The 22,276-nt window shown below is 39.7% G+C and overlaps 2 protein-coding genes across 2 annotated transcripts in view; one reads left to right on the top strand and one right to left on the bottom strand.

Annotated features, from left to right (window-relative positions):
* The window catches only part of Miga (mitoguardin), a 28,237-nt gene that overhangs the window by 857 nt on the left and 5,104 nt on the right, over window positions 1-22,276 (top strand). The gene's annotated exons all lie outside the window — the stretch shown is intronic.
* Uzip (beta-pore-forming protein unzipped) lies at window positions 394-21,040 on the bottom strand. Its single transcript, XM_083105633.1, has 5 exons — window positions 20,737-21,040; window positions 5,141-5,360; window positions 4,509-4,879; window positions 4,045-4,382; window positions 394-3,089 (listed from the first exon to the last, which is right to left on the bottom strand). Exons 2-5 carry the CDS (start codon window positions 5,358-5,360, stop codon window positions 2,561-2,563), a joined length of 1,458 nt encoding a protein of 485 aa, XP_082961759.1. The 5' UTR covers window positions 20,737-21,040; the 3' UTR covers window positions 394-2,560.

Genomic DNA, 22,276 nt, shown 5'->3' with positions numbered 1-22,276 from the left:
CCTGTTTCACACATGGAAAAAATAGCAAGTATCTGAGTAAGTAATCAATTCTTGTATATTGCAAAGTTATTCTATCTAAATTTTATTTGTAATTTTTTTAACTTAAAGATAAACTTAGCAAAAATGCTAAGTATGCTTTTATAATAGAAATTTCAAAAAATTTGAGCAATATATTTTTATAGAAAGCTTGCAGAAATATTGTAAAGTGATATTTGATAGATATTCCTTTTGATATTATTGATATGTCTTTCTTGTAATTAATTTTGGCAAGATATATATATAATTTTATTGTTGAAACAATTTAAATTTGACTCAAATAATTATTAAATTTAATTTAAATTTGTTTACTTGGTTAAAAAAATATTGACAACATTGCAGTCAATAGAATGGGAATTTTTGTATGTACATAGTATTTATATTTACATGATAATGTACAATACAGCAGCATATTCACAAATAATACATCTGCATCGTGTATAGAATAATTTTTAGAATAATTCTTGGCTTTGCCGAAGTCGATAGCTAGGTTTTTCAGGACATTTACGTCTTTGCCTATTGGCGTGTAGGGTGAATGGTCAAAAAGCAATAGATTTACGATTTCAAATCGTATAAAGTCGTACAGTTTCCTTCTTTGGATTTACGTTACCTCGCACGCTGACTCGTACTTACGTCGTGTTCATTTACTCGGAACATTGAAGAAATATCGTCGTTCGCGCATAGGGATACAAATTTTATTTGAATTTTTTTTCTATCGTCACTTTTATTCTCTTCTTCACAACACTTTGCAAGTCCTTTTTCATCTCGCAACAAATTATTGCTTTTTCTCATAATTAACGAATTGTTCAACAGAGAGTGCTTTCTTTTCTTTTTTTTTTAGTTTTGTTTTGTGTTTACATAAAGTTTTATGGAATATCACAACAAGTGTGGTTGATTAGGCTTAGACGTCGATAAACGTCGTTAGAAACACGGAGACAAAGCATCCGCTTAGTCCGAAATAAGTGTATCGCGCTAATCCTATATCGGTTAATAGTAAAATATATGTAAGAGAATTGTACTTGTAACGCTCTATTTATCGATAGAGAAAATATCTATAAATCATGATATATAAATAAGCTTACTACACAATTACAACTATCAAGGATATAGAAATACATATTATATACATATAGAAACTTCTTCGGTAAAAACGCTGACAACGCAATCGCGTATGAAAAATGATACGTCTCGTTTCCTAATTTTTCGAGTAAACAAAAATCTTTTCACAAAACTAAACTCAATAACTTTATATTTCGCACACGTATCAAAATATTCTATCCTCTTATTAATAAATTATTAAGATATACATATATATATGTATATATATCTTAACAATTTCATTTATTATATATACCAGTAATTCTTTATCTTTTCGCTTACAATCTTTTTCAACAGTACTTTAGGATATTTGCAAATATCCTATCACTTTACAGAATGCAAGAAATGGGTACATACGAATCGTGCATCAAGGCTGCTTCTGCTCTTTTAAAGTTAAAAGAAAATATTTATTTTTGTGTTATATTGCATATTTGCGATTTGCACGATCATCGTCTCGCTGTAATATAGCTTTGGAATTTGATCGAATTAGTACTGCGAGAACTCAAGTGTACCCATCAATCCACTTTTACACTTACTATACGTTTCTCTCTTACTTGCTATCCTTATAAATTTTACAATCGTCTAAAATTATATCGGCAATCTCTCAAAAATATATCGTAGCTGAATCAACTCGCATATCTTGCTCTTTTTTTCTTCCGTTGTGCTTAACTTCTACTTACTTCACCTTTCGACGTTATATTATGCTATTACTTATCCAAGACATTATTCGCGGCAATTGTATAATTTTTCTCTTTCTTTCTCTCTCCCTAGACATAATAATTCTTAAAGAATGTGCCATTATTTTTTTTAAAGCGATTAGGATCTTCTAAAGGATCTATAGAATTACATTTTGCAAAGGCATAGGATATAATACATTATAGTTGGAAAGTTGACTCACAGCGGGATTAGAAAAAGACGGAATGTCACAGTGTGTTACAGCGATCAGCTGTTCAACAGTATAACGGATAAACGTTTCGCGACCAAGTTAATCCAAATCACGTATCGATAGTCGCTGCAATCTCACCCTTATACTTGACTCATCGAGACTAGCTCATCCTTCAATCGCGAAGATACATCTTTCTTGTTGTGCTATCCTAAGATGTGTGTAATAAGATATATGTATAGATATTTATGTATCATATATATTATATATCGAGTTTTTTTTAAAGGCAAGCATATCAGCACCGCAAGGTGCCGATGTGATTCAGCGAGTGCGTGTTCAAATAAAGAAGGGTCGTTCACGCTATAATCGCTATTATACCAAATTACAGCAATACTCTCATCCGCGTATTATTTTTTTCTCTTTTTTTAAATATTTTTTAAATCTTTTTTGTTTCCTTCGGAACGTCTACTGGGTTATATATTACTATTGCGGGGAAATTTAGGAAATTAAAGTTAGAGGAGACGACGCGCAATGATCGGATCTTCACGTGATTCTGTGAAGGATCAACAGCAGCAGCGGCGAAGCGACGAGCGTCAAGAGGCTCGACTTCGCGCACGCGACACCGGAATAATCTCCCTTGTTCTTGAGCGACAATGGGCCGCCGTCGTCATTCTGCATGCTCGATGTGTCCATCTTCTTCGGCGGTACGATCAGATTCTCGTCATGATCCGCCGTGTCTGCCGCGTTACCCATTTGCCGAGGTCGGTGCGTCGTCTCCTGCGGCTGCATCGTCGTTGTCGGCGCGATTGTCGTGGTCGGCGGTTCGGTCGTGGTAGGTGGTGGTACAGTGGTCGGCACCACGCTGTAATTGCTCAGAAAGTAGACGGGCCCAAATTCTGGCACGATGTCGAGCAAGGTCTCCTCCTGTCGAGTGCCGCTGATCACGCGCGACATCGTCGCGCCGTCCTCGTAGTGCGAGATCAACGTCGCGGTGTACGGTACTTCCATGTCCGTGTAATTTGCCTTCAATGTCACGTTCACACCCGTGCCGGGCTCCAGGAAGACTACCACGCTGTAACAGACACGCGTCAGATTCTTTTCTCGAATTTGATCTAATTTGTCGGATCAATAAATAATATCACTTCACGAGAAACGTCCATTAATAAGCTGTGATGGAATTCTTAGAATTGATAAATATGCCCATATAAAATTAGCTATCTAGTTATAAAATATACATTCTTTTTCTTCACATTGTTATATTATTCCGCTTCTATCGAACAATTCAATTTTAGAACTTTAACATCGTTAAATCTGACCTAAAATTTGTGTTCTCTTTCAAGTAGGAGATTCGAAGCAGATACATCGTTAGTTTATCGCTAGCAACGTTACAACTGGAGCGCGGATCTGATGCACGGTCATCGTAATTGCGTTGCGTTGAAGCGTCACTTGAGCTGCGGAGTATTCTAGGACACATCGAGCTAGAAGGGTGGCACGAAGTCGCAAAATGCACTCTAGTCTCATGTCCGCCGTGCGAGAGCTTCAATAATATACAGGAAGCGACAAAGTGCCTCGAGGGGCCGTCTACGGGGGAGAGAGAGATGGCTACGCGGAATAAAGCTGTGCTCTAATTATATCAAATTATAGAGATGAGATTTTACGGATACCGTCGTAAATTGTACGTTCGAGTTTTTTAACCGACTAAATGTAACGTTGCTTCGTACCATAAATCCTCGCGATTATTCTCTTCTGATATATTTAAATGCGCGACGAAGTGTCAAGGATTATCGTAAGCGAAGCTCAAGGATAGAGAGAATAGTACCTTTTAAAAGCCAAAGGTTAAATAGACATTTACCGACTTCAATATCGACCTCTCTGTAATTTTTTCTTGTAAAACTTTCTCTGTAACGCTTTCTTGTCAAAAGCAGATTGTTTTATCTTCGCACTTTCGTGAAAGACTTTCAATTTGCGCAATTTATTTGCGCGCATGCGAGAGAGAGATCAACAGCTGAAGCGATAGATAAACTCACTTGTATGCCTCCGTACGATTCTCCTCGTCGCGCGTACCCCATGTTATGTTCGGCAAGGACGTGCCGTTAGCCAGCGTGATCGTGGTGCTAAGGCCGTTAAGGATGGCGTGTCTACGACCCCAGTAGATCGCGTACTTGTACGTGTATGTGCAAGCTTCCGCCAAGTCCGACGGTTCCGTTCCATGATTGGTGATCGTCACATTGCTGAGTATGCGTGGTATGCGTGGTTTAATATCGCGCTTCTTAAGCCAGTTGAGCTTAACGGCGCTCAGCTCGTAACGGATCGGCTCCGTCTCCACCAACAGGTCGCCAGCCTTTACAGATTCTTCCTTGCCGTTCTATAAAGGAAAATGAAACACAAATAGTTTCGATTACTGACGCACAAGTTAATTATCGAATCGAGCTTAATTCTCTGTTAAAGATCAAGACTTTATTATTAAGGTAACGCGATCTTGAAAACTCACTTCGTTCGCGTAGATAATGGTGCCGAAGTTCTCGGTCGAGCTGAGCGTGCCGATGTAGTGGGTGTATCGCGGCTCCTTTTTGTCCTTGGGGACCATGTGCCGGGCGACCAGCCAGCTCTTGTCGACGCATACTGCGCCCAGGTGAGGCTGCAGATACTTATCCCAGTGGACCCACGCGATACGCGCGGCCCCGTCGATGTTTTCCAGCAGCTCGTACTTCTCGTATGATTGCACAACGCCGTGTATCGTCACCGTGCAGACCCTCTCCTTATCCCTCTGTGTGCCAGCTACCCAGACGCTGTGCATTGCGCGGCACACGTAGAGCGGCCTCCTCGCCTCTGGTTTCTCCGCTTGATTGGCATAAGTCTCGTCTGTGTGAGAACAATCATTATTAAGACGATTGAATCTTCCTGAGTATCTCTAGCATTTCCTCATCAACTTGTAGGTCAACTCGAGGAATAAGGCAGAATTCCGATATAGCGCATCAAGTGCAAATAATTGATATTAAATCGACTCGTTTAATTCTACAAACTACATAAATGTAACATCCTGTTAGTTTTAACAGTAATAGCAATGTGACGTTGCACAGCTGGAGATACATGTTCGACGCATTGTGATAAGAATGTCGTCACCTTCGCCGTCTGACACGTTCTCGAAACCACCGATGACTATCTCCTTAGATTCGTTCGGGTTGTAATGCGCCACCGGCAGCCACCTGAGCGTGGTCGAGGTGAGCGGCTGATGAGTGTACTTCGATAGTATGTGAACGCTATTGTCCGCGGTAGTCATCGATAGAAAAATGACGCAGCCGAGCAATACCAGGGCGATGTGACAATCCTTTTGCCGGAGCATCTGCAACATGTGATACGATATGAGCGTCAAGTTAAACTGCCGTTAATCGACTGGCAAGCTAGTAATACACGATGCAGAGTAAAGTTCTTTTATTAGTGCAGCGATGCTCTTTAGCTCTCTTGCAGAATTAATAAGCCGACGACAATTTAAGACAATTTAAATAGCTCGTCTTTATTTTAATATTATCTACTATTTAATATTTTATTATATTTTTAATATATTATATTAACGATCTAGCTTCTGATATAACTTGGAAAATGTTTGATGACATTCTGAAAATGTTTAATAATAAATTCAATTATAAATTTGTATTGGAAAACTATTTTGATATGAAATCACGAAGAATTAAATATTATCTTCTTTCTTTCTCTTTTTTCTGGCTTCCTCACTTTTCTGCCAGAGGTGACCGACGACACGACCGAGCTATGCAAAAAATGCGAGCGATTTTCCGGTGATTACACGCAACAGCGCACGCTTCCCCTCTATTTGATTGCATTACGATCGCGCCGGTAAAAAAAGAAACAGACGCGCAGTAACGCAAGCATAGTTTCGTAACGTAATGCAACGAGAGGAACTCTAGCCGCCGCCCCTCGAGCTTTGTGATTACGTTTCCGCTTATTATGCCGAGCGTGTCTTTAACACCGGGAACCCTCTCTCGCTCTCTTTCTTTCCACGAGTATAACTGGACCCCGGCTCGGTTTTGCTCTTGGTTTCGTGTTTTCGCTTCGGTTGGTCCGACGAGAAACGAGCGAAAAGAAAACTCCGCGACTCTTTTTAACGTACGAGAAAACACATGAGTTCTTTGAACTCCCTTCTTCCCGAGAGCGAATATTTTCGAAGAAAAGAAAAATAGAAAAATCGTTCATAATATTGTCTATTTTTCGAGATAATCCTAAACGGACGAAAATTGAAGAAATTTAAAATTAATTTTGATAAATATATATTTCTATCAAAGTGATTATTTTTAAGTAACAATGAGAAAAAATCCCATTGGCATCTGGGAATGCGAAATTCTAATTTGATGCCGCGAACAAGTCTAAGAAGGCATTAAAATGCTCGTCGCGACTGTATTTAATAAGGACACCAGGCGTTGCGTAATTGCTCGTTCAATGCATAATAATTAACGCATAATAATTACGGGATGAAGTTCGAGAAGCGGTAATTTGAGAGACGCAGTTTCTCGTCTCGCTTTTTAATAGCGGCATTCTCCTTTTGTTTCGAGAGCTCGTGCCCGAATCCGACAAAGCTTCCACCAAGTATATCGGCTTCAAGTAACCGTAAACGATTCCGTGCCGTATCCGTTTACACGATAACACGGTTATTTCATACCGTTCAATTTTCTGCGTCATGTTCAGGCGTGGAAAAACTCTTCTTCCGAAAGATCTTGCTCTAAAATGATCGGTGAATGATGCTACAGAAGTAATTTACAAATATCTCAAAATATCATGTGAATATCAAAACAATTTAAATACTCTTGTTAGAGAATAATATGAAAAAATTAGATAAATTATTTAATTTATCTAATTTATTTTAATTTTATTAGAAATTATTTAATTATGTAAGATGAGGGTGAAGGGAGGATCCCGCGTAAAAATGGAGTCAACGAGGAACACTTTTGTTTTCATTTTCGTCAATCTTTCGGGTCCTGTCACGAAATAAAAGGAAATAAACCGGTTTTTCTAAATTCGGAGATGCAAAACCTGATATCTCAAGGTCGGTCCGCTTGTTTCGTGTCCGCGTTTTTGCGAATTAATCGATAGCGGACGCGTGTGGGACAGCATAAGCGATAGATTATAAGAGAAAGTAATGTATCGATTTTCTCTCTCGTGAGAGAAGAATTTTGCCGAGTGGAAACGTGCGTGACCTGCCGTAATATCGTTCCGTGATACCGTAGTGGCCATACGATATCGTGATGGATAGAGGATTAATGACGATTTATCGAGGAGAACTGCGACGACGTAGGGGGGGATAGTAATTGAAATGTCGCCTCGATGTTAATTAACGATAGTGTCAAGTGATAGCAGGCGAAAGAAGAACATTAAGGTCGAGGTAGTCAGAGTTGGCGTGTGATACAACTTGAAAGGATCAATTTTATCGTCTTCGAGAGACTCCTTACGGAAAGATTTATTTATTCTTTCTCCCGTGGCTGAATAATTTATTTATCCTTAATGATTAAATGTATGCTGCGCATACATTTAATTTCATATGCATATATTTAATTTCACATGCAGTTACCCGCGCAATTAATTCTCGTCACTTTGACATTCAAGATCGATGAGAGATATATCGTGTGACTTATATACTGTATCTCATTTATCGATATTTCATCTCACGCATACCAGTCACATCAACGTTCCCCACACTGACAAAAAAACGTTCTTCCGCTCCATATTGTTCACGGTTTCACGGAAGTCGTCATTGTCGGTTGCATTATTGTCGCGATGGCATCGTTACAATTGTCAGAAAGATTCGACGCGGCTGATAGTCCTTTTAGACCACCAGTTTGCATGTATTTTTTTTTCTAATCTCACACGTTGCCTCGTAATCCTCGAATAAATAAATTGCGTTACGTCCGTATTTATATAAAATGTATTAAAAAATGTATTTAAAAAAAACTGTGCAAGAGAGCGATCTGATGGAAATTTTAGATGAGAATTTTACCCAAGGAATTCATGATTTTCATCCATTTTACTTGTCCAAGAAAGATTCGACGCGGCTGATAGTCCTTTTAGACTACCAACTTGTATATCTTTTTTTTCTAATCTTGCACGTTGCCTCTCGTAATCCTCGAATAAATAATCGCATTACGTCCATATTTATATAAAATGTATTAAAAAATGTATTTAAAAAAAACTGTGCAAGAGAGCGATCTGATGGAAATTTTAGATGAGAATTTTACCCAAGGAATTCATGATTTTCATCCATTTTACTTGTCCAAGAAAGATTCGACGCGGCTGATAGTCCTTTTAGACCACCAGTTTGTATATCTTTTTTTTCTAATCTCACGCGTTGCATCTCGTAATCCTCGAATAAATAATCGCATTACGTCCATATTTATATAAAATGTATTAAAAAATGTATTTAAAAAAAACTGTGCAAGAGAGCGATCTGATGGAAATTTTAGATGAGAATTTTACCCAAGGAATTCATGATTTTCATCCATTTTACTTGTCCAAGAAAGATTCGACGCGGCTGATAGTCCTTTTAGACCACCAGTTTGTATATCTTTTTTTTCTAATCTCACGCGTTGCATCTCGTAATCCTCGAATAAATAATCGCATTACGTCCATATTTATATAAAATGTATTAAAAAATGTATTTAAAAAAAACTGTGCAAGAGAGCGATCTGATGGAAATTTTAGATGAGAATTTTACCCAAGGAATTCATGATTTTCATCCATTTTACTTGTCCAAGAAAGATTCGACGCGGCTGATAGTCCTTTTAGACCACCAGTTTGTATATCTTTTTTTTCTAATCTCACGCGTTGCATCTCGTAATCCTCGAATAAAAATAATCGCGTTACGTCTGTATTTATATAAAAATGTATTTAAAAAAAACTTTGTGCAAGAGAGCGATTGATGGAAATTTTAGATGAGAATTTTACCCAAGGAATTCATGATTTCCATCCATTTTGCCTGTCCAAGAGAGACGCATTAGAAATTCCGAGGACATCGCTGGATTTAAAAAGCGACAAATACCAAAAAACTTTCGTATAATTGCTTAATGGATTCTGCATGAATAACGTCAGCGAGAATCACAAAAAGGTCACGGTTCGTGTTTACACATTTCGGAAGCGTGATATCAGATGGTGAAAAAAAACAAATATTCGGACAAATAAATATTCGCGAGTAAATGTTTCCATCTCTAATAAATTCGCACAAAGGTAATCTGTTTTACACTAGGCAGCCTACATGAAATCCCCGTTAGCCGCCAATTCAATTGATATTATATTCGTCCGTTGCTTGCTCTATTTTTTTTTCGCTCCGCGATCTCTATTCTCACGAGAAGTTTACCTTCTTCAAGTGAGCGGTAAAAACGTCTCTCGGATAGAGACAGGTGAGTTAACGACGCGAATATCGACTTGTAACTCGCGAAAGAGGACTCGCTGGCGCGGGTTTATTATCGCTTAATTTAGTCCAGGTACGAGTTTATCTTGCGAGCGATTTTCGCGGAACCCTGACACGTCTGCTCGCAAACGAGATACGAGTTACGATGGCGCGACATTGACTTTGTAACTCGTGTAACGTGACGAGTGTGTGCGCGGATTTATTACCGCTCAACTTGGGAACGCGTCGCGGCTGCGTCATAAAGGCACTTCTTTCCTCTGTCTCTTGCTACTCGCGATGGCTCGTCAACTGTCAGTAAATTAACTGCGGTGTAACTTGTAACCGGTTTAAGGCGGCGCCGAGATATTGTAAACACGTGTCGGAAGTCGCGTCTCGCGTCTTCGCTTTCGCGCGTTTAACGAATCTCTTCGTGTCGTAAATTTTTATTACGCGCTTCGTCGGAAAGCAAAATTGCGTAGGGACGTTAATTCAGGCCGCTAATTCGGCGCTCGCTGAATTGAAAAGCCGCGAAATTACGAGGTGTCGCCGCGGTTTCGTTTGTGTCAGCGGGTAACGCGATTCTCCTCGCGAGGACAGATATGTACGCGTGTGTAATTTTATATTTATTATTTTCAGGCGTCTATCCGCGAGTGTATCTTGCATCAGCGGAAATATAATAATCTCGCGCGCAACGGGATATTGGACAAATATTTTTCGTTTCATTTCGATCAAAATCATTCGTCGTAAATATTGACGCAGATACTTTAAAGTAGATGAGAAAATAAAGAGAACACTACAAATAAATAAGAAAATCAATTAATTCAAATATTATTAATATTATTTAAATATTATTATTAATTCAAATATTATTAATGTTATTTAAATATTATTATTAATTCAAATATTATTAATATTATTTAAATATTATTATTAATTCAAATATTATTAATATTATTTAAATATTATTATTAATTCAAATATTATTAATATTATTTAAATATTATTATTAATTCAAATATTATTAATATTATTTAAATATTATTATTAATTCAAATATTATTAATATTAATTCAAATATTTTGTAACAGTAGCAAATCTGGATTGTTGATTATAAAGTCTTTTTTACAGCCAGATTAGCTCGTCGCGATTGCAACTTTATGCGAGAATAAAATGTCAGAATCATCTCTAGTTTTCGACGAAACTTCAGTAAATCGCTCACAGCGAATATTTTTGCATGTATCCGATATTTAATCGAGCCATTTTCTCAGAATATATTAGTATATCCCGAACGTTGCAATCCGATTGCGAGATCGCGAAGGTCAAAAACAAGAATACGCAATGCGTATCCTCGGCGCGAAGATCTCGTTTCGACGCTCGCAAATATATATCGCGATATATATTCTCGATGCGAAATATTTACATTGCACATACAGATGTGCTTCTTTTCTCGCCGATGATAAAAATCGACGTGGGCGTAAGTCGTAATCCGTAGAACCTTGTACATGCTCGCGTTCTTGTAACCTTGTCGAGCGCAATCAAAATGATGTAATTCATAAGAGCGAGAATCAGATATCGATCGGATCAAGAATTTTCATTTTTTCTGGATGTATAACCGGCTCATTTAACCGTCTCATTAATCATCTTTTTTTTTAGCAAGGAGCGTTTGTTGGGATTGGATTGATAAAATAGAGCAAAGCAAGATTGGCTTCGTGAATCAATGAAATGACCGAATCGATGCGTCAAAGCTCGTGTGCGAATCGAGAGAGGCCCGATCTCACGTCGTCGCATCGCGATTCTCATTCTGTATACGTTGCCCACGATTATATAGAAGGGGAGAGGCCCCCGCGAGATTGCAGTCGTAAAAATTGATATTCAACGCGCGATATAGGCCAGCTTGATGCAGACGGAGCGAAAGATGGGGAGAGAGATTACGGTCAGTGCGTTTATCGCGACGACAGGCGTATCAAAACCGGCAATGAAACTTGCAGGAGTCCGTTAAAGAAGAAAGATGTCCTTCGTGCGAGAGGCCATTTGCGTTACATCTCGCGCGTTACGTTTGATGCGCCGGTGACCTACTGGCCTTAACTGCGGCACAGACGCTTTTATGACCCTGACAAACGTTTACTTACTTAATTGGGACCAATGCGTGTTGGCACGCATACTTTGGCAAGATTGTCGTGACGGTCGAAAAAAATCCGGATCTTAATCTTCTTGCGAAATAATTTTTTCACCGGTGACGCATTGCGTATATTAATTTTTCCAGCTGTAACTTGTGGGAAAGATCGAAAATTTTGATTTCTGATTCTTCTTCCTGATTAAAAGTAATGAAAAAAATGAAGATGAAGAACAATAAAATTAAAAAGAGAGAGAATTTTTCAAAATAATTATTTTTATTAAAGTGCTTATTACTAAATTATATAAACTAATGTTACTAGGTTGATTTTTGTCGTGCTTTCTGAAATAACAATGTGTTTTCCGGATCAATTTTTCGGAATCAATTACGCATAACGTGGTCGACTGTCGACGAGAGAAGAGAGACGAGGGAAGTAGCGACCCCAATTTCTCATCGATTATTCGCGAATCCAGGAATAGAGATAACCCAGCGGCAAACAATAACCAAGCCTCGTACATTTAAATTTGTCGGACAGGTTTTTACAATTCCGTATCGATTTCAGAAATAACGTGCACACAGGCGCATTTTGACTTATCCCCTGGTGAAACGTTGCGCAGCAACGGTTAGAGATTATTTCCGACGAAATTAGATAATTGACTTTCACGATAAATTACAGCGGCACGCTAATGCATATCGTCGGTATAATTTAAGAGAAAGTGCATGCACTTCGTGGAAATGGATCCGAATAGTCATTTCCTCTCGGAAGCTCGCGTGCTTCAGAGCGCTTATTCCGATACAGATCTCAAAATTCCACGCGAAACTATTGTCATCTTTCGTCGTGTATTTCAAATACGGTCGTAATCACTCGAAAGTGTAGAACAAAAGGGGATCTTTCTTCGGGGGAGAAAAAATTAGCTGTTTAAAAAAAATTTGTAGGAAAAATCATGTTTAAAAAAAAATTTCTAAAATACACTTTAACGAGGATTCTCCGCAGGATGCGATTGCGTCGAGATGCGATCGCGCGCGCGTGTCTCCGCATCGAGAACAACGCAGCCTAACTGCGAGGCACGTTCATATGGGGGTCAGGGAGAAGAGGAGGGGGAGGGGCAGGGGCAGATAGGGCATGCCCTTGCCTCGCGGAATACGAAATGAGGGAAATATCGATTTTCGCCGTACGCGCTATCAGCGGACAGCGTTACCATGATAACACCCCCGCTGCCGCTGCAACAGACCTGCTGCAGTTGGTCGAGAGGAGTTGGAAAGATTCTTTCTTTGCGATTCCGTCGCTCTTAGCACGTGCGAGACTTGCAAAATGTGAGCGAAGAGAGGGGGAGAGAGAGAGAGAAAAAGAGGAAAGAAACCCTACAGTCTGCCTCGATAGCGACGACAACAATAACAACAAAGAAATAAATTGTGACGACTCGTGAAGCCGAGGCAGAGAGACGCATCGTCGTCTCGATGGTACATACTTTTCTTTTACAAGAAGAAGTCGCAAACACACAAAGGAACAAAAGCTCTTCTTTCTCTCTCTCTCTTTCTCTCCCCGCTCTAGTTGACTCGGTTTCAAGTACGGTGTAATGAAAAGTGGCGTGAAAGAGACTGGAAGGCGGAAGGAAAGGATCTCTCTCGGACATTGCGTCACCGTGATTTGGACCTCTCGAAAATCTACTTTCACCGAATAGTCTAAAAGAAAAAAAAAAACACACACGAGTCTCTCGGTTTTGACGTTTGGTTCTTGCCTCTTGTAACGGAGAAGACATTTCACTTGGATCACGTATCCGAAATATCTCTCTTGCTTTCGATAATACGGAGAAAAATACATAAGAAACTAATTATTAAGTTGGGCAGTGTAAATACTATCTCGTTGGCACAAATCTTTTTCGTCTAGCTCTCTCTTTGAGATTTATTGTTTCGATTTTTCTTTCTATAATATTAACGCTTTATCATTAAAAATTTTTATGTAATAACACACAAAAAAAGATTATAATAAATTAAAATTATAATAAATAATAATTAATAATTTAAATTATAATTAATAATTTATATAATATAATTAATAATTTAAATCATAATTAAAGAACAAATTAATGCGTCCGTTGACCCGATGCAACGTATTTTCTTAAAGAAGCAAATAAGATTTTGTTTGCGCACGTTCTCGCACCGACAAAAAAGCACCGACATTTCGGGCGACCAAGTTATATGTGAAATACAAGCCGTTCAGATTCCAGTTACCTTCGAGACAAAACGTGTGGACGTTTCACTATCCACTCTTATTGTCTCGCGTCATGAGTGCCCTGTGGGTGTTTACTTCCCCTCGCCAGCCGGATTCGTGTTGACCATGCGCTTCAAATCTCACGAAGCAAGTCGACCGTAAAGAACCGTCATAAATTCACGAAACCGTACTTTCTAACATATGTGCTGCGACCGATGAAAAAAAGAGCCTCGCGAAACGTAGAAGCAAGCAGTTAATTAAGTAGGAGCTTAATTGACCGTGGAGAACCCTCTTGGAAATCATATCTCTCTCTCTCTCTCTCTCTCTCTCTCTCTCTGTCGATGAAAAGAGAAAGAGAGAACTGGGCCGATCGTTTGAAATTAAAACGCTCGATGAATTTTCTCACCAGTTTCCACGCTCGAAGGCCATCGCGCGCGTTCGCTCGACCAAACGGTAAATCGATAACGTTTTGCATTGACCTCGAGAGCGGCGGTATCTCTCTCATTTTCCTTCACCGGCAACTATTATAGAGCAATTGTCCCCGGAGTTAATTAACTCGGGCTACGGTGAACGCGTGCAAGGTATAAATAGAAGACGATGTACTCTCTCGGCACAAAGCGAAAGATGATCGCAGACTCGTCGCTCGATTGGACAGGGTTAAACGTTAATAACCGGCGTATCGATACGTCAGATGCGTTGACGCGCAAAAGGCAGCATCGCGCGGGCTCGCTTCTCCGCGATCGTAAGACGAGGGCGGAAGAAAATGACGTCGCGCAATTTGTCACTGTCAAGGGCACCTATGCAACCGGAGACCGCCTCTACATCGCCATTGTTAAAGTCATTTCCGTCGCTCGATTGCCCCAGGCGATATCGCGCAGCATCGGGAACTTAACCGCGATTCTCTGCGTCTGACAGTCTCTCTCTCGCTCTCTCTCCATCTCCCTTTCTCCTTTGTGATCGTCGCGATATTACACCGATTGTTCCATTGTCGCAGAACATCATTTTCTCTCCGTTCTCCCGTTGCTTCTCCTATCCACTCTCGCCGGATGGATGAGATCTAGTTGCGAAGTATCAGACAAATAGTCACAAACACGAAAAAACACGGTCGTCCATGAATCTTATCGGGACGAATAAATCGAAAATGCGAAATTCGAGACGAAAGCCAATCGGTCGATCTCGGATATAATTTCTTTTCGGTGAGAGAATTTAATTAATCGATCCCACGGCTCTTTTATACGAACGTATCGCGAACAAGAAATCGATCTCGCGTTCATCCAGTCCGTAATAATCTCTCGATCGTGAAAAAGTGCGGATAAAATCCATTATTACTGTTTTCCGCGACCGTTACTCGGCTCGGAGAGTAAACACTAATAAAAGAAAATAACGAGCCGCTCCTCTCCCTCTCTTGGGTCCAAAAAAGGACAATCGAGAGGTCGTATCACGCTGGGCTTTATTCATCGAGACGAGATTTACCGAGAGGAGTTTCTCTCGCGTCTGATGACGTGGCTCTCGTAGTTCAGCATGACCTCCATCGGTTTACTTTACAGCCAAGCCGTAGTCCTGGCAAGGAAGAAAGAGAGCAGCTTTACTACACGTACGATTTTATCCTCTGCTTCCACGCGATCGCGTACAAATCTCTACTAATGATATTTATCATCTTTCAAGTATATCCTTTCTGAACATGCACAGAGAAAAATGTTTTCTTTGGATTTAATAAATTTTATTAGTCAAAGAAATTTAATTATTCAAATAACGTATGTTTATTTTAAATGAAATATTTTTTGAAAGAATTTTACTCTTTCTTTGACTTTAACAATTATATTAAGTCATCTGAGTTTTTTTCCAATTTCAAATAATTTGTTTAATATTCTGAATCCCACCCTCTCAGAAAGGAGTTCTGATAACAAGACGAAAAATATTCTTCACACATTTAATCCGGTCACAATCTTATGTATAAACATGAAACAATTCTAAAACAATAATTCTTATTCTTCTCTCTCGAATTAAATAAGATTGTCTTTATAATCTGAAAACAAGAATAATATAAAGAAATCTAAACTATATATTCTTGCACTTAGAATAATTTGATATTAGCGCCAGTAGTTGCATGAAACCGATATGCGTCTGTCGTCTTTTGTAGATAGTATCAGGATCATTTTATTCTAGATTTAAGAATTTTCCATGTAAGATTAAAATATTCTTTTTTTAATAAAAAATATGATTGTCGCTATATCGATCCTATTTTATGATAGATTGAAGTGTAATAGCATTAAATTTAGAAATCTTTTCTGTGGGTGCAACAAGGAATTCAGATTATTAAAAATTATTTTAAATTCGGTTTATCAGAAATTAGACTGATAAACAGTGAGAAGGGGTTCACCGGGATCAGAGAGCGACGTATAAAACGCGAATGAATATCGTATAAAAAGATGACATAGGATAATAAAAGATTAATACATGAAATATTAAATTTTAATTGGAAAAAGAAGCGTCCTAAGAATAATAATGAGTTAAGCGCGACTTGTGATTGATTCGGACGTGACATTTATTTTTATCAGACGCAATTCTCTTATTGTCAGAGTCAGCTGTGTTTAGCGGGGAATATACAAGCTGTTCGCGAACTGTCGTTCCAAGGATACGGGGAATATTAATATCCTCTTAGTAAAGGCATCTAGATTCCCCGGCGGCGTTGACGGGAGAAAAAAATGCGAACAGATTCCAGAGTCCTTCGTACTTGGTCGCGTCGTTGAAGGAAGAGGGCACGATCTGACACCGAGGACCAGAGACGAGATGAGAAGAGAGAGAGAGAAAGACAAAGAGATGTGCGTGCGAGATGCGCGATGTGAACCAGATTATGAAAATCAGAACGAACGGTCGTCGGTAGGTTAAAGGCTCGTTGCGACGCGGCCGGGGCGTGTAATAATGTCACTTTTATTAGCCTCATCAGGGTCGGGAGAAGCCATCCTCCGACCCACGAGGGCGGACTCCGTCGCTATTACCTAATATCCAACGTGATCGCGTATCTCATTACGCCGACAATTTGCATCCATCGACGCGTCGTTGGGCGAGAAAGTTTTTTTTGCGCGCTCCCCGTGAGAGGTGCCCACGAGAGGCGTCACCTGGTGCTCGCGCACTCGTTCGGAACATCCCTTCCGCGACTCGTCATTTTTCACCATAACTATATTTAAACTCTATATCGCGAAATATTCTATACATATACAGGATATCAGGGCAATCTCTCGCCAAAAAAAGCTTCTGTAGCTCACCTCGAGAGCTTTTCAAAACACTATAATAAAGTATTTTTTTCATCGAGTACTTTCCGAATTATGAGGCTTGAAATAATTTAATTATTTAATAAATTTAAATAATTTAATTATTTAATAAATTTAAATAATTTAATTATTTAATAAATTTAAATAATTTAATTATTTAATAAATTTTAATAATTTAATAATTTAATAAATATCTTAATTTTTACATAAATCATAAAATATTCATTTTTCGATTATCTTACTTTAATACTTTTATGTACAAAATAATGAGAGGAATAAAAAAAATATGTAATTGTTAATTGCAAATTACATATTTTTTTCTTCGAAACAATTATGTTTTCTTTACACCAATTGATTCCTCTCATTATTTTATAGGTAAAAGTATTAAAGAAAAATCAAAAAATGAATATTTTACTAGATATTTTATGATTTATGTAAAAATTAAGATATTTATTAAATTATTAAAATTTATTAAATAATTAAATTATTTCAAGCCTCATAATTCGAAAAGTACTCAATGAAAAAATACTTTATTATGTTTTGAAAAGCTCTCGAGGTAAGCTACAAGAGCTTTTTTTTGGCGAGAGATTGCCTTGACATCCTGTATAAATAAAAAATAAAGAACTTCAATAATACAGAAAAAAGCTAAAGATAGTAATTATCGAGATTGTTGACAGTTATCGTAAGTGTTAAGATTCAACGATATGATAAAAGATGCTAAGAATAAGATTTAATAGCACTAATAATCCTAGGAAAATTCAAAGTAAGATTTGAAAAAAGTCATCAATTTGCTTCTGCGGGAGATTTTATCTTCGTTTAAAATTGCGTAAAGCGGACGCGATTATCGATTAATTATCATATTATGTTTGCGGGAAACTTAATATTCTTCTTGGAACTGTTCATTATCGATATTCATTTATTACACTTGGATTTAATTATAGCGCTTGTGGTGATAAATGTAATATATAATGTTATTATTGATTGGTTATATAATGTTATTATTGACTTGGTTCGATTAAAGATTCACAAAGCGACAATCAAACGGCGTGAATCAGGTCACTCGATACGAAATCATATTTCGTAGGCAAAGGCTGCATTTACGCGAACTCTCGTACATTCAGCCTGAAAATCGGGTTACACCCTACAGCTACCTACGATTAATTATATTGAAAGCACGGTTGCGTAAATGCACCGTGTAATGTGCATGCATCCGTCATCGTTCTCGACAAATAGCAAAGTCACACACGCAATCGTGTGTCTGTAAAAAAAGTGGAGCAAAAAATTAAATGTAAGATTTATCACGTTTCATAAAATTCTTTAAACGTATCCTTACAAATTTCTTAAGCGCGAACGAAAGTTGTAAGGGAAGGAAAACGTCCAGCATGTGAATTAAAACCACAAAAAAATCAATAATAAAGTGGTAAAGCAGAATAATAATACGGGAAATAAAGTGGATGATTATTAGAAAAGTAGCCGGTGATTGCGTGACGTAACGTGTAATATCCTCGTAGTTAAAATCTCACGATTCGTATACTGGATGTCAATCGAGCCAGAAAGGAGACGAAATTGCAGCGGGTTCCGCGAAAAGCGATTATCCAATTTACAATTATTATACCTCGCAAAGATATTGCGCGCGAAATAAATTCCGGCAACGTGTTGCTCCTTTTTTTTTTTTGCTTTCCATTAAAAATCGAAGCTGCCATTTTCCTTCCTATGATTTCGGAACGTCACATGTTAGATGCGTCAAGTGATACCTTGGAAGACGTTATTCAGCATCCGTTGTACCGTATTAAAATACCGCGTGCGTACCACAATCTCGCGATTAAATTGGCTTTAATGCAATAATATTAGGAATTTTGTAATCGCCAATTGTCGCGGAAACTTCGGTGTATTTATTAATCCGCATAATTCCTGTCGCGGCGATACGCTTTGGTCACGCAACGGCAAGCGACCCTCTTTCCCTTCACGCGAGCCCAAAAAAATAGGGGGCGATGGCTATCTTTAGACATTATTCCCAAGGAGTCGATTGATACGGAATTACCCGGTTGAAAAAAAAAAAAACGTCCTAAGAGAGATATTAACAAGAATAATCGGAATCATTCTATCGCGCGCGTTTCAGATCTTGCTCTCGTTACCTCTCGAAGGAATCGAAATTGCGAAGCGTGTTAAAGAGATATTGAGACAAAATTGATAGCAATAATCAAATTATTTTTCGCTTTAGAAAAATCGTGAGATCTCGTCATCTCACGTTATCGAGATCATCTCGAAGGACGAATTACCTGCGAGCGGAAGACTTAAGATACCTGTTTGTTAATCGGCCGTGTACGCGCGTTTACTCGAGCGTGCATTATCCGCGCGCGTTAGATGAAAGAGAGAGGGAGCGAGAGAAAGAGAGAGAGAGAGAGAGGAAGAAAGAGCGACGAGGAAGTGCGCGTGTGCTAGGGGAATTTCCAAGTTCACCAGGCACCTCCATCGATCTGCCGGCTATCGCGCTCTCGTGTGGCGGCCGGCTATCAGCCGTTGCTGCACTTTACGTGCCGCGGCGGCATTCACTTTTCCTCAAAGGTTCGCGAGCCTCACCGCCTGGAACACGCCGCTCGACACCCGAGCTATTGACCCCTGAACTTGACCCCCATAGAAACGCGAGCCTAAATCTCGCGACGATCAAGTCCGCGTTCCAGTCCAATCTCGGAGAGACGAGCTCTCGGGAGATTTTCGACAAATATTACGCGCGATACGTCAAGGATATGAATGAATAAAAAATTCTCAGCAATCTCTCTATCTCTCTCTTCGCGTGCGAGATCTTTGTATGCTCGTCAAATTCCAAGTCTCGTTCTCGTGCGCGGATTTTTGTTTGTTACGCTTGTTGTACGAGTGTTGCGCAATAAACACGGTACGCCCAGGTGTTGCCTCTTCCTCTCCCCCTCCCACCACCCGCCCGAGGCTGGATACATTGTTGAACTCTCGATCTCTCTCACGGTAGATGCGTTTCCTCGCGAGGGGGAACAATGAGACCTTTTTCTTTCCTTTTTCCATGTTTCTTTTTTTGGTCGAGGGTAAAAGCAGCTTAAGATCGATTTAATCTAGCCGAGTGGTCGCGGGACGAAAGAGAATAAAATGTCGGAGAATCAAGTTATTAGAGATATAGATACACCTAAAATAATGTAATATTTTATTTACAGATTGATATCATATCCTTATCCAGGAGAGAACATTCTTGTGCGTTTCGAAATACCCACTTGAAGTACATCATCATCGATGCATAAAACGTCCGCGCCTCGAACGAATTTAATCAAATATCGATTTTCAGAATCTCACCACCCTGAAGACTGCGAAAATGGAAGAAGCAGCGCGCGCCAAGAAAATTTAAAAGATTCGTTTATTTAGTAATATTTCTCTCGAAACGAAGGATTTTAAACGCGGTATTTACAAGAACAAGATTTCAGGCGGAAGTGTACTAGTCGACGCGGAAAGGATGTTCCCGGATAGAAGGAAAGCAGGGAGGGGAAGGAAGGGTGAATCCTTTGAGGGTACCACATAACGCCTCGCGTATCGAACTCTCTTGGATCTTTAAATGGCGCTCATCGTAACGAAATTGCGTTGTATCGAATTACATCAGCCTGATACACTATCGGTCGCGGATTCGAATATTTATTTTAATGACAAGACAAAACGTACTCTTCGTAATATAATTCTCGATATAAAAAATCCTCGGGGATTCTCTATACTCACTGTGATTCCGTGTCCTCGACGTACTCGTCCCGGCAGCTTTTAATCCAAATAACGCGCGCGCGAGAGCGAAAAATCGCAGGGGTGCACTCGGGGATCTCTCGCTTTACCTGTCGCGCGATTACGATCTCGCGAAGATCATCGATGCGTTATCGCGGATGATCGTATGTTACCTTCGAATCTCGACGATGTGTCAACGGTCGTAAACGGGCGGGAATTTACTTGCTGTAAGCGCGCTGCGCGGTGGTCGACGAGCGGCAAAGCGATACCGTCGATGACCGACGTAACCGAGTAACTGACTGACGACTGACGCCAGCGCGTAAAGCGAACGCCACTCCCCCCACTCCCGCCGCCTCGTCCGTCCTTGTCGCGCATCCATTGGCCGCGCGCTCCGTCCTCGTCCCGCTCCCATTGGCCCTCCCTCCGCTCGCCTGCGCGCGCACTCGCGCATTGTAATTTCCACTTTATGATCTTTCATTCGAATCGTGAAATTGAGAGAAAGATTGAGATTGTATTTTTTCCCGTGCGAGAGATTAAAATATATGCGAGATAAATCGTGAGAAATATGTATGATAATTGTAATTACAATTGCCGGCAATTTTATCCGTATTTACGACTCGACATTTAACGCGTTTGACGTTTATCACTTTGAATTACATCCGTCTAATGTAAATAGAAGTGAAGCAATCCAAGTGAATTAATCCATCGGGTTTAATTTAGGAGTTGAAAATCAGGGTTGCCACATGCATCTCCGGATATTCATTCGAGCCTACGTTCAATTTCGATGCAATTGTCCCCTCGAGGATTCTCCGGAGCTATCCCCTTCGTACGCTTTATCGCAATCGATGAACGCGATTCGTTCGAGCTTGCAAACCCGATCCTAATTTTGGCTTAAAAAAAAAGCTGTCCGGATGACACGAAAATAGCAAACGTATGATTCCCGATTTCATTGAGATGAAGATAAAAAAATAATATTTAACGGCGCAAAAGGCGCGAGCTTCAAAGCAGCGCGCGCGCGCGCACCCCGCGGACCGCGTGTCGTATCGACCCTTCACCATTGGATGACGCATCCTCCAATGACCGGCCGGCCCAGCGATTACGTCATTCTGGGGGTATTATTGACGCCGGACGTGTGCAACGGCGTCGCACTGCCGCGTTTTCTCCGGGGAGGCATCCCTCCGTGTCCTACGACATCCCTTGTTCTAGGGGTTGTGTAACGATCGGTTACCGGTATGCCGATCCGATGGATCGCGGTAGGTAGGTTTAATCTTTTCGAGGGATTTGACCCGGTGCCTCGATAAGGCCCACTTCCGAAATGTTTGCCACGCTTCCTATAAATTAAATTGTTTCGGAAATAAATTATCTTTCGAGTTATAATTTGATTTGCGGTGAAAATTCCCTCGGAATGTACGAAGGGGAGGGAATGTATTATTTTGACGGATGTAAGAGAGGAGAATTTAATTTCTCGTACATTTCTAGCGTGCATTTCTGCTCCTCTGGAGGACACGAGGAAAGAGGGTCACTTGTAAAGGCCATCTCGTGT

The sequence above is a fragment of the Camponotus vicinus genome, unplaced genomic scaffold (genome assembly GCF_025532165.1).
Source record: "Camponotus vicinus isolate PSW18456_S1 unplaced genomic scaffold, iyCamVici1.0 SCAF_8, whole genome shotgun sequence".
Lineage (NCBI taxonomy): Eukaryota > Metazoa > Arthropoda > Insecta > Hymenoptera > Formicidae > Camponotus > Camponotus vicinus.
Note: the sequence above shows the minus strand (reverse complement) of the source record. Positions and strands in the feature narration are given on the sequence as shown.